The sequence below is a fragment of the Musa acuminata genome, chromosome BXJ3-2 (genome assembly GCF_036884655.1).
Source record: "Musa acuminata AAA Group cultivar baxijiao chromosome BXJ3-2, Cavendish_Baxijiao_AAA, whole genome shotgun sequence".
Lineage (NCBI taxonomy): Eukaryota > Viridiplantae > Streptophyta > Magnoliopsida > Zingiberales > Musaceae > Musa > Musa acuminata.
In genome coordinates, this window is record NC_088350.1 from 30,638,797 (window position 1) to 30,651,764 (window position 12,968).

At 51.3% G+C, this 12,968-nt stretch overlaps 1 protein-coding gene and 1 long non-coding RNA gene across 2 annotated transcripts; both read left to right on the forward strand.

Annotated features, from left to right (window-relative positions):
- Positions 1-1,352: 1,352 nt before the first annotated feature.
- LOC135631095 (E3 ubiquitin-protein ligase CCNB1IP1 homolog) lies at positions 1,353-3,694 on the forward strand. Its single transcript, XM_065138499.1, has 8 exons — positions 1,353-1,421; positions 1,655-1,796; positions 2,000-2,072; positions 2,310-2,355; positions 2,433-2,463; positions 2,702-2,957; positions 3,045-3,205; positions 3,423-3,694. Exons 2-8 carry the CDS (start codon positions 1,727-1,729, stop codon positions 3,692-3,694), a joined length of 909 nt encoding a protein of 302 aa, XP_064994571.1. The 5' UTR covers positions 1,353-1,421; positions 1,655-1,726.
- A 35-nt stretch (positions 3,695-3,729) lies between these two features.
- LOC135631096 (uncharacterized) lies at positions 3,730-5,220 on the forward strand. The gene is made up of 2 exons (XR_010494272.1): positions 3,730-3,963; positions 4,960-5,220. It is a non-coding gene; the product is annotated as an uncharacterized LOC135631096 (long non-coding RNA).
- The last annotated feature ends 7,748 nt before the right edge of the window (positions 5,221-12,968 follow it).

Consider the following 12,968-nt stretch of genomic DNA (forward strand, 5'->3'; position numbering starts at 1 on the left):
TCCCATCTATTCTGTACAAAATGACGGTCTCTGTCGAAGTGTTATGAGCACCTTCGGTCGTTGGAAAACAATGAGGCAGGTGACGGTGACGAAGGTGTGCATCGTTCACCAAGAATCGTCGCACGCAGCGCATCTCACGGAAGTCTTAAGGGCTATTATCGTCAAAATGCTAACGCTATCTTAAGATAGCATTAGTAATTGAGCATTTGCAATATACCAGTCTCGATAAGTGAAAGAGTGATACGTCAGATATACTGTAACCATGTGTTGACATGTGACCAATGGGCAGATGGTCTAACAGGCCACTCATTAAAAAAAAAACATGGGGATCACACGTGGTTGATAGTTGATGATTGGATTATTAGATATGTACTCACCATTGGGTGATACGTGGTTGAACTATCAATCGTCCAAACTTGTCATTGGTGGGCTATCTTGCGTTCCCCTTTTACCGTCGGTGATTTCGAACTATCATCTATAAAAATGATCCTCAAGTATACTCCTATAAATACGACTTCACTTCAATATTAGTTGATCAATCCATTGATTCGACTAATTCGATCGATCCGACTGGTTCGATCAGACCAAACACAAAAACTAACTTTATAATGCCCTTGATTTAGTTTTACAAATTTGATGTTTTTAGTAACTTAGAACGACTGACTTGGAATATATCTCGATTGAATTAAAATCATTATCCAACTCGGACAACTAGAAAATGCACAGACAGAGATCAAATGTGATTTGAAAACAAAAAAAAAAATCAAATGCCAAAATGCATCCGATAGAATCCATGCAATGCTCGGAGGGGATCCTGACCCTTTCTACCGACTGCGGCCTTTGAAAGTCGAGCATTTGCCGCCACTTCCACGGCCTTCGCTCTCCTCGCGCTTTCTTCTCAAGCCGGCTTCGGACGACAGGCGCGCTAGGGCTTTTTTTTTTCTCCCGACAAGATTCCGGTGTTTCTGATATTCTCTCTCTTGTGGATCAGTACACGGCAAGCTCGACTCCCCTCAATGCCTTCAACTCGAAGAAGTATTGCCCTGAGCCACCCCTCTTTCGATTTGGTTAAGCGCAACATTAGATCGAACTGCTATACCTTTCCCCAGTTGCAGAAAGCTCACCTTTTATTTCTTATTTTTGGTGGTTGTTCTGTAATCTGGATAAGATCCGAGCGTAGAGGAGTAAATTCCGGCTTTGTTCTGAGTTCGGCTTGCAACTTCAACTGTACTCGAGTTTTGATTGGGTCAGAAATGTTTCGTTCAATTGGTACGATTCTGTTTCTGTATCAGGAGTAAAATGTCTACATTTCATCCAGTGGAATTCTGAACTTTAATTCTTGTCAATCAGGGATTTTTCAGAAGAGCCGTGCGATCGATTCGAAGAACTAAAAGTTGTCCAAGAGTGATCTGAGAATCTAAGTGAGTACACATTGTGTCATTGCAATTTTTTTTTTTACTGAAAAGAAAAAGCTTTTATATATTCTGCTTTTGTTTTTAACTGGATGATTGAAGCCTGATGATCTGGGCTCATCTTGTTTTTCCTAGGCTAGAAAGCCCTTAAATGTTTTGGTTTTTAACTGGCATTCTGCTAGTCCATAATCAGGCTAGAAAAATAACTAATTTCCACAGACATAATGGGAAAACCTTCGCAGGTCAAATTTCTGCCTTACCTGTGGCTGGTGGTAGATATTGTAGATCTTCTAATCCATGCATCTAGAAGTGAAATGAGGTGCAATGCTTGTTGGCGAGAATTGGAAGGGCAAGCTGTATCAACCACCTGTGGCCATCTCTTCTGTATCCAAATGATGTTGTAAATAAGCTTTTTCCTAGTACATAAAGAATGATTTATGATTCAGCAAATGTTATTCTTAACTATAGATGAAAGGCACTGAAGATGCGAACAAGATAATCGGCAATAATGTTGTAAATAAGCTTTTTCCTAGTATGTAAAGAATAATTTATGATTCAGCAAATGTTATTCTTAACTATAGACAAAGGCACTGAAGACGCAAACAAGATAATCAGCAATGATGCCGCCTGTCCTGTATGCGATCAAGTGCTCTCCAAAAGGTATTTACTTATTCTCAAGGCCAGGTTTTGGTTTGGTGATTATGTCAATTTTCTTCTGGCTGCTTTAAAAGTATTTCTTAGGGTTTTCCCAATTCAGCGCTCAATATATATTTCAATTCCCTGTGAATGCTGGTGTGCTTTTTCTTTTCTAGGTGCCAACTTCTACTATCAGAGAATACAATGATATTATCCTTTTCCTTCTGATACTTATTCTTCCTTTTATTCCTTGCGGGTCAGCCTTATGAGACAAGTGGATATAAATCCTGGCGATGAATGGATAAATGTAAGCATTACTAGATTGATTGTACTGTGCAAGTTGTGTTTTTCTTTCACAACTTTTTCTCATGATGGTTTTTGCAGATGGTAATGGCTGGAGTTTCTCCACAAGTACGTATCCTATATGCAGACATTATTTTGTAGTAGCCTAAAACCGAATTTGTTCTGGAAGTTCTGTGTGCTACTCTGATGAACTAAAGCTCATCAAATTGTATAAAATGTCTTAAGCCTGTTCTGGATGTAAATAATTTTTATTTCAAAAATGAAGGGGACTTCGATGAAAATGCAAGCAAAATTTATAGAAACATTTAATAAATAGCAATGGTCTTCTGTACTCCTTGATCATATATCAGTTATGAAGAGTGCATATAGGAGTGTAATGTTTTACAATGGACAAAAGGAACTAGAGATGCAGTACAAAATGAACAAGATTATTGGTCAATGTCGTCAGAAATGTGAGGCCCTGCATGAAAAGTTCACTGAGAAACTAGAGCAAGTTCATACTGCATACCAAAAGATGGCCAAAAAGTGCCAGATGATGGAAAAAGAGATCGAAAGCTTATCAAAAGATAAGCAAGAACTACAAGAAAAATACGCTGAAAAATCTAGGTTATTCTTCTGGAATCTTACGAAGTCAATCTCTTAGTTTTTTGTGGATGTGTTTGTAGATATGTTAATACTTTATCTGAAAACCAGGCAGAAAAGAAAACTTGATGAGATGTATGACAAGTTGAGGAGTGAGTATGAGTCAGTGAAGCGTTCATCAGTCCAACCAGCAAACTTCTTTTCTAGAGCTGAGCCAGACTTATTTTCAAGCATGGCTAACATGATGGATGGTAGAGCTACCGTTGGACAAGGTAATTCCTATGTTGCACTTCATCTGAAGCAGAATTTCTAATGCAATTTGCATTCATATAAATGTCAAGAAAATCTTTCTTTTCTAAATTGCCATTTTGAGTTTCAAAAATGGTATGCTAAACAGTTTCATCCAATTATTTAGGATCAAGCTGAGAACCAAGTGACCTTTTCTTTTTAGCTCTCCCAAAAAGAGACTAGATGATTTATATGTTGCAGATCGATCGGTTTTCACTCCTGAAACTCCAGGTCAGAGAGAGGAAATATGGCCCTCAACCAGACAGAAGAACTCCAGCTCCAGTGCCTTTGATCTTTCAGGAGGCTCACCAGCAAAAACAGCACCAGGTCCTGTGGATACTGGAACTAGAAGGCAGACAGGGTCTCTCTTTGGAGCTGGTGTGAGGAATCCTACAGCAACTCTTCGGAATCTCATAATCTCACCCATGAAGAGACCCCAATTATCACGCAACCACCCTCATATATTCACGTAAAGCTCACTCTCCTTGACGTATCTTGGGTTGTTGGGATGATATTTGAGTAAATAAATGTTTTAGTAGGCATGAAGTAAAACTATAACTCATGAGACTGACCTGTTTTAGTAGGCATGTTTTCTGTTAACTTTATCCTTGTTAAGCCTGTTAGATGAGAAATTGGTTATTTCTTTGATCATCAAATAAAAGAACTTAATATGATCTATTAAGATAATGTTGCAGGCTGTAGAACGAGAGAAGCAGTTGGGTTGGCCTGTACAGATATTGCTGTGAGTTCTCGTTTTATGCTCTTTAAAATTCTTAAAATTTTCTTTCTGAATTAGGTTTAATTGAGATGTCATGGAAAGATAAGCAATTGGAAATTGTGAAGAAGTTTTGAGCAAATAAATGCAGGACAGTGCATAAACTAGACAAAATACAAAGTTTCATAGATGTAATGTTCTTACATCAATCAGATCTCAAGGGACCATATTATATAATCAGATTTAGATTCTTGCTGTACAATGAACAAAAACATCATTTTCATTTCTGTTATTGAAGATAATTGTTCCATGCCACTAAATTAAGTAATTAGCTAACTGTGAAATTTGGATGATATTGAGGATTGCATATAGTGATAAAATTTTGAGGAACTAAGTGTAAGAGAGTAAGTAAGCTAGGTCTACTCAAAGTACAGATACATATATCGCCACATAGATTAGATCTTTCAGCTTCAAATGACCAGGAATAATTTGTTCTCGAATGAATGCACAAAGTAAGGCTTACAGTTAAATCATGCTTACAACTTGGACTGTCTTCTTGGGGTATAGTGCTCTGCCATCTCTTGGATTTCAGCTGTATGACATTTATGCTCAATGCGACTTCCTCCTATCTGTATCTTCACAAATAGTTTTTGCTGATCTTTGGTAATTGATCTTCCTTCATGAATTACCTGTTTAGCTTGCTGCTTAACATTTTGGGTTATTCATTGACTATAGCAGGAGACACTCATTAAACATACCAATGTTCCTTGATGAGACAAAATATTTTCTTTCAGGTTGCATTTCTTCTTTTTTTCCGCTGGTTTTGACCCATGAATTCATCCAACACCTCAACTATACTACTAGCACCTCCGTATACTCGAGACTAGTCCAGTACAAAACGCCTAATGGAAGAAGCTTTAACAATTGATTATTTGATCTATCGATGATGTAATTTTTCAAGCTTAGTTGATCTGACTGAAGTATTGAATTGTATCATTTGCATTTCTCATATTGTCTCTGCAGATTATCTCCGTCGGAATGTCTACATCCTGGGCCAGAAATGGAGGTTTGAACATATTAAAATTTGGTGAATTCAAGAAAATTTTCGTAGTTCGATCAAACAAGTTAACTGAGTTGTTTTTTTTCTTTTATGGGCACAATTGTACTATAATGCATAACAAGAAAATGCCACATCACAGAATGAGATGGAATATTGGGTAAAAGAATATTCCTCCCCGTGTCATCTCTTGGATACGTGGTAAAACATTATCCTATCAAGTAGAAGGATGTCTGTTCTTGGCTTGCAAATTGCTTTTTTTGTAGTCCATATAATTCTGATATCCAGCTTGTTTATCCTAAATGTTATGTTTTCTGTCTACTCTCCAAAACCATACCATTTAGGTGGTGTCCAGGTACTATGCAGGTAACTCAAATCTATTAAGAGTTCATTGTAGCAGAACTCCCCAATAAGCATCTAATACAGGTATGTTGGTTGGTTCTCGTGTTGCTGCAGCAACTCCTCGTTTGATTTTGATGAGACGGTAAATTACATGTACCATAAGAACACAGTAAATTGCACAGATTTATTTGCATGGGTCCTGCAACATAAAAAAGAAGATGAAAGAGCATGGGAAGAAGTGGGCTAATTATCTCTTTACTATTCTGGTTCTTACATTTAAAAATTTTATATTAAAATTCTAATTTTTATATTTAAAAAATATATTTTAAAATCTCTATGATTATGAAAGTGAAATATATAATTTCATTTACTCTAACGCTATCGGTTTTATTGTTGGTAGCATGAAAACGATGGCTAAAAGATAATCTCAATGTTTCAATTACGTTTTTTTATGGTGACGAACAATTACGTTATTGGGGGGCCACAGGTGATTGTTATGGATGAAAAGGGAGAGCGACAGCAAGAGGTGAGACAAAGGGAGAGGAGAATGAGGATAACGTAGATGTCGACTCTATGTATTTACGTTGGTGCTGTTGTGCAATTGTGTTAATGCTGATATAGATGGAGATACAGAGCGTTGCTCAACATTTGTATCGGTGTCGACATAGATATAGATGCAAATTGGTGTTGCTTTGCATCTGCGTAGGCACCAATAATGATGCGGGGAAGAGTGGTGCTGCTTTGTGTCTGCATCAGTGCTGATGTAGATGTTGAGTTGCTCTACATTTGTGTTGGTGTCGATGTAGTTGTCGAGCGATATCAATATAGATGTAGAGCGTGCTACCCATGACCCCCAATGGTGTCGTTGTCTGTCATCATCAAAAACATAACTACGACGTTAAAATTATATTTTTGTCTATTATTTTTATATTTTTATCGGTAAACTGACGATGTGAGGATAAATAAAGTTAGATGTTTTACTTATATAATTATAGAGATTTTAATATAAATTTCTTAAACCTAAGATCTCAAATACTAAGGATGCCGGGGGAAAATACACCCGAAGAAGAAGAGAAGCACACTTCTGGCTATCGATGTGCCGGAGACTTGATGTGCAACATAACACCCGTTCTCCACCCCTCCAAACTCCATCTCCCACCACCACCCCCTGGCCATCGAGCTGCCAAGAACCAGCTCCATCTTCCATCTCCACCGTCCTCTCGTCGTCGTCCGATCGAAACCGAGCTCGCTTCTCCCGTCCATCGGTCGCGTTGAGCAGCTTGGAGTCCCCAGCCATGTTGACCAGGAAAGCCAGCATCTGCCTCCATCTCCTGCACTCTCCTCCACATCCTCTCCACTCTCTCCTCGACCCTCCGTTGCTCCTGGATCAGCCTCACCAACTCCGCCGTCACCCTCTCCTCAACCTCCTCCTCCTTCCCACAACCGCTGTTCCTCCGCACCATCTGTTACGGTAAGTAACTTTTTTAGCTGTGGCCTCGGGGCCGTCACGACTCGGTTCGGGGGTCCGGATGTCGGGGATCTCGGGCGGCGTCCCTCGGGGTCTCCCGGCGGCCGAGCACGGTGGTTCGGGTCGGGAGGTCGGTTCGGCAGGTCGGGTCGGTAGGTCGGGTCGGGAGGCAGCTCCGCCGTAGCACCGGGAAGAGGCGACGTCGTCTCGCACCTGCACACAGGTCGGGCCGGGAGCTCGGCCCGACCCCTCCGACGATCAAGTTAGAGAAAGATGTGGAGGGGGTTTAGGAGGAGGAAAAACCTCTGTGTGTTGAGTGTGTGCTCCCCCCCTTTGCTTAGGACTCAGGGGTATTTATAGATGAGGTTTGATGTTACCTGACGTAGCTGTCTGCAGGGCAGGACTGTACCTTTGGTGGCGTCTGACATTACCGCTGGGGTTGCGTGGGAGGCCGAGCTGCTACAGGGTATGGAGAGCCTCGGGTAGTGTGTCGCTCGGGAGATGCTGTCATGGCGTGTCACATCGCCATTTTTGCCCCTATCATATGCCCCCCCCCGAAAGGAGTTATGCGTCGGTTCTTGCATGCAGGGGGTCCGATGCATGGCTTCTTACTTCAGGTGGGCTGGTCATGCAGATCCGAGGCGTATGACGTAGGCGGGCTAGCCGTGCGGACGCGTCTCGTGCAACATGGGGCCGAGGTGCGCAACTCAGTCAGGAAGCCGAGCAGGGTTGGACTCGGGGCCGATGGAGCCGATGAGGGCCGAGGATCACAGCGTAGGCAGGGTGACCGCTCAGGTGTGGTCCCGGGATGGCATAGAGCCGAGGGCCGAAGAGCACAACGCAGGCGGGGTGACCACGCAGGTGTGGTCACGGGATGGCGTAGAGCCGAGGGCCGAGGAGCACGACGCAGGCAGACTGGCCGCGCAGGTGTGTCCCGGGTGGCGTAAAGCCGAGGGCCGAGGAGCACAACGCAGGCGGGGTGACCACACAGGTGTGGTCTCGGGATGGCATAGAGCCGAGGGCCGAGGAGCACAACGCAGGCGGGGTGACCGCGCAGGTGTGGTCTCGGGATGGCGTAGAGCCGAGGAGCACAACGCAGGCGGGGTGACCGCGCAGGTATGGTCCCGGGATGGCGTGGAGCCGAGGGCCGAGGAGCACAACGCAGGCGGGGTGACCGCGCAGGTGTGTCTCGGGAGGCGGAAAGCCAAGAGCCGAGGAGCACAACGCAGGCGGGGTGACCGCGCAGGTGTGGTCTCGGGATGGCGTAGAGCCGAGGGCCGAAGAGCACAACGCAGGCGGGGTGACCGCGCAGGTGTGGTCCCAGGATGGCGTAGAGCCGAGGGACGAGGAGCACGACGCAGGCGGACTGGCCGCGCAGGTGTGTCCCGGGTGGCGTAAAGCCGAGGGCCGTGGAACACAACGCAGGCGGGGTGACCGCACAGGTGTGGTCTCGGGATGGCGTAGAGCCGAGGGCCGAGGAGCACAACGCAAGCGGGGTGACCGCGCAGGTGTGGTCTCGGGATGGCGTAGAGCCGAGGAGCACAACGCAAGCGGGGTGACCGCGCAGGTGTGGTCCCGGGATGGCGTGGAGCCGAGGGCCGAGGAGCACAACGCAGGCGGGGTGACCGCGCAGGTGTGGTCTCGGGATGGCGTAGAGCCGAGGGCCGAAGAGCACAACGCAGGCGGGGTGACCGCGCAGGTGTGGTCCCGGGATGGCGTAGAGCCGAGGGACGAGGAGCACGACGCAGGCGGACTGGCCGCACAGGTGTGTCCCGGGTGGCGTAAAGCCGAGGGCCGAGGAGCACAACGCAGGCGGGGTGACCGCACAAGTGTGGTCTCGGGATGGCGTAGAGCTGAGGGTCGAGGAGCACAACGCAGGCGGGGTGACCGCGCAGGTGTGGTCTCGGGATGGCGTAGAGCCGAGGGCCGAGGAGCACAACGCAGGCGGGGTGACCGCGCAGGTGTGGTCCCGGGATGGCGTGGAGCCGAGGGCCGAGGAGCACAACGCAGGCGGGGAGATCGCGCAGGTGTGTCTCGGGAGGCGCAGAGCCGAGGGCCGAGGAGCACAACACAAGCGGGGTGACCGCGCAGGTGTGGTCTCGGGATGGTGCAGAGCCGTGGGCCGAGGAGCACAACGCAGGCAGGGTGACCATGCAGGTGTGTCTCGGGAGGCGCAGAGCCGAGGGCCGAGGAGCACAACGCAGGCGGGGTGACCGCGCGCAGGTGTGGTCTCGGGTGGTATGGAGCCAAAGGGGGTGTCCACGAGCATTAAGCGACCGAGGAGGCCTCGGGCATTATGCGACCGAGGTGGCGACCTTGGGCATTACGCGACCGAGGTGGTGGCCTCGGTAAGCATGGAGCCGAGGCACTCGGCGTAGGCAGGCCGCGACCGAGGGACGTAACCCAGGCGGGCAAGGTAGTGGATATGGCCGAGGAGTTCGGCGCGGGTAGGCTGGCCGCGCAGACGTGTCTCAGGGTTTATGGAGCCGAGGGGCACGACGCAGGCGTACTGGCGGCACTGGTCTGTCTCAGGAACATGGAGCCAAGGAGCACGACGCAAGCGGGGTGACCGCGCAGGCGTGGTCGCGAGGGTCATGCGACCGAGTAGCACAATCAGGCGGGCAGGACGCGAGGACGCGGCCGAGGAACACGACAGGCGGTTGGGCCGTGCCGAGGTGGGTCTCGGCAGAGATTGGCCGAGGTGCTCGGTGCAGGCAGGCTGCGACCGAGGTGGTGGGCTCGGCAAGCATGGAGCCGAGGCGTTCGGCGCAGGCAAGCCGCGGCCGAGGAGCGTGAACCAGGTGGATAGGGCCGTGGAGTTCGGCGCGGGCAGGTTGGCCGCGCAGACGTGTCTCGGGGTTTATGGAGCCGAGGGGCACGACGCGGGCGTACTGGCGGCACTGGTCTGTCTCGGGAACATGGAGCCAAGGAGCACGACGCAGGCGGTCTGGTCGCGCAGGTGTGTCTCGGGGATGATGGAAGCGAGGAGCACGACGCAGGCGGGCAGGCCGCGCAGGTGTGGTCTCGGTCATCATGCTGCCGAGGAGCACGACGCAGGCGAGTAGACTGCGCAGGCGTGGTCGCGAGGGTCATGCGACCGAGTAGCACGATCAGGCGGGCAGGACGCGAAGACGCGACCTCGGGCACCACGCGGCCGAGGAACACGATAGGCGGTCGGGCCGTGCCGAGGTGGGTCTCGGCAGAGATTGGCCGAGGTGCTCGGTGCAGGCAGGCTGCGACCGAGGGAAACCGCTCAGGCGGGCAGGCCGTGCTGAGGTGGGCTCCACGCAGGCAGGCTGCAGCCGAGGTGCTTAGTGCAAGCAGGCTGCGACCGAGGGACACCCCTCGGGCGCGCAGGCTGCTCTAAGGTGGACTCGGGCTGTCTACGACCGAGCCGTGTGAATGCAAAAAAAGAGGGGGTTAGGCCGAAGCTAACCGTGAGCCAAGAGGCGCGCTGAGGCGCGCAGGTAGCGGGCTGGCCGCGCATGGGGCCGAGGAGCAGCCGAGGCATCAGGCTGCTTGCTGCGCATGGGGTTGAGGAGCCGAGGCAGCGTGTTGGCTGCGCATGAGGCTGAGGGGCCGAGGCAGCGGGCTGCTTGCTGCGCATGGGGCCGAGGAGCAGCCGAGGCATCAGGCTGCTTGCTGCGTATGGGGCTGAGGAGCCGAGGCAGCGTGTTGGCTGCGCATGAGGCCGAGGGGCCGAGGCAGCGTGCTGGCTGTAGCGTGTTGGCTACGCATGAGGCCGAGGGGCCAAGGCAGCGGGTTGCTTGCTGCACATGGGGCCGAGGGGCCGAGGCAGCGAGTTGGCTGCAGTGTGTTGGCTGCCCATAAGGCCGAGGGGCCGAGGCAGCGGGCTACACCGTCAGCCGAGCAGCTGAGGCGGGCGGCCACGCATGGGACCGAGGGGTCGAGGCCACGACTCAAAGTTGTTTCCCACAACAGATTGGCGCTAGAAGGAGGGCCCGGAATGTCGGGTGATCACCAGAGCGGCTCAGATGAGCCCACGGCTGAGAGGTCACACCCGACCGAAGCCTCGGGGGAACATCCTCCGCACGGAGACCATCGTGACGAACACCCCGCCACGACCTCTGAATGATATTGGCGAATATTCAACGACTCGGGCTTGTCGCCGCCCGACAGCGCCCCAGCCGACTCAACGCCCGTGTCACCCGAGGCCTTTCTGGACCTCGCCCGTCAAGTCCGAGCTCTAATGGAAATGGTGCAAACTATTATCCCGCTCGTTTCTCATCCGACGCACCCACCTACAATCGAACCACTACGACAATGCAAGGTGCCCGTTCGGGCCCACACGACACTTCCGGAGCCCCCGCTTCGCCTCGGGTCCGTCCGGCCCCACGCGAGGATCCAATGATGGCAAACCCGAGCGACCGCCCGGAACCCGAGGCACTCTCTTCGGACTCCCTGCGGGTCCCAGTTGCGCTTCGTCAGCCAACGACTCGATGAGGTGCAGAAAGAGGTTCGTAAGTCCAAAGGAGAGCTCGGGGAGGACGCACACCAAAGGTCTCCCTTCACGCCCGTGATACGGGATCTGACAGTCCCCCCGGACTTCTAGCTCCCCTCTCTAGACGCTTACGATGGCTCCGCCGACCCGACGGACCATGTAGCTACTTTTCGCACCCAAATGGTGTTATACGGAACCTCTGATGCATTGATGTGCAGAGCGTTTCCCACCACTCTGAGAGGGCCGGCCCACGCGTGGTATGACGGCCTGAAGACCGGGACTATCACTTCCTTCGACCAGCTCGCTAATGACTTTGAGCTCCACTTCGTAGCCTATGCACGACCAAAGCCTTCCGCGGCACTGCTCCTCGGACTCAAACAAAGGGAGGACGAGCCTCTCTCACATTTTGTGGATAGCTTTGCCACGCAAATCCGGGGTTTGCCGGACACTCACCCGTCTCTATTAGTGCAGGCGTTTATGATAGGCCTGCGACCTTCCAAATTCCTCTAGTCCCTCGCGAAGCGACCTCCCACCACGGTGCTAGAGATGCTCCAGCGGGCTAACCGGTACATCGCGGCGGAGGCCTGGGCGGCCGTGAAGAGAAGAGACGACTTCCAGCAGCCGGACCTGATGTAGTCCTAATGAAAAGAAATCGAGGCCCTGCCTCAGTTCCTTCCGAGCGAAGGTTCAGTACTTATCTGATTGCCTCCCGGTTCGCGGTTAGCTTCAACCTAACCCCCTTCTGTATCTACATGGCTTGGCTCGACCCGTATCTCTCGGCCGAAGACTGCCAAGTCCACCTCAGGGCGGCCTGCCCGCTTGAGTCGTGTCCCTCGGCCTTTGTCATATCCCTCGGCCATAGATTGCCGAGCCCCCCTTAGGGCAGCCTCTCGGCCCGAGCCACGTCCCTCGGCCATAGACTGCCCGAGACCATGCCTGCGCGACCTGTCCGCCTGCGTCGAGCTCCTTGGTTGCGTGATGCCTGAGACCACACCTGCGCGGCCTGCGTCGTGCTCCTCGGCCGCATGATGCCCGAGACCACACCTGCGTGGCCTGCGTTGTGCTCCTCGGCCACATGATGCCCAAGACCACACCTGCGCGGCATGCCCGCCTGCGTCGTGCTCCTCGGCCCCATGCTCCCTGAGACACACCTGCGCGGCCAGCCTGCCTGCGTCATGCTCCTCGGCCCCATGCTCCCCGAGACACACCTGCGCAGCTAGCCCGCCTGCGTCGTGCTCCTCGGCTCCATGCTCCCCGAGACACACCTGCGTGGCCAGCCCGCCTGCGTCATGCTCCTCAGCTCTATGCTCCCCGAGATCACACCTGCGCGGCCTGCCCGCCTGCGTCGTGCTCCTCGACCGCATGATGCCCGAGACCACACCTGCGCGGCCTACCCGCCTGCGTCGTGCTCCTCGGCTCCTCAGCTTCATGTCCCCGAGACACACCAGCGCGTTCAGCCCGTCTGAAAGCTAAAGCCATGCCTCAGACTCCCGTTACAACGATCGACGCATAGCTTCTTTCCGGGGGGGAATATGATGAGGATAGTAATTATGATAAGACTCGGCTAACGTCAGCCAACGCCTCATGCCTCGATCGGCGCGACTGCACTCGGTCAACCGAACCGGAACACCGGTCGAGGCGCACTAATGCCTACCCAGGCTCGGTTCTCCACGCCATGCCAACGCCCATGTCAGACGCTATCA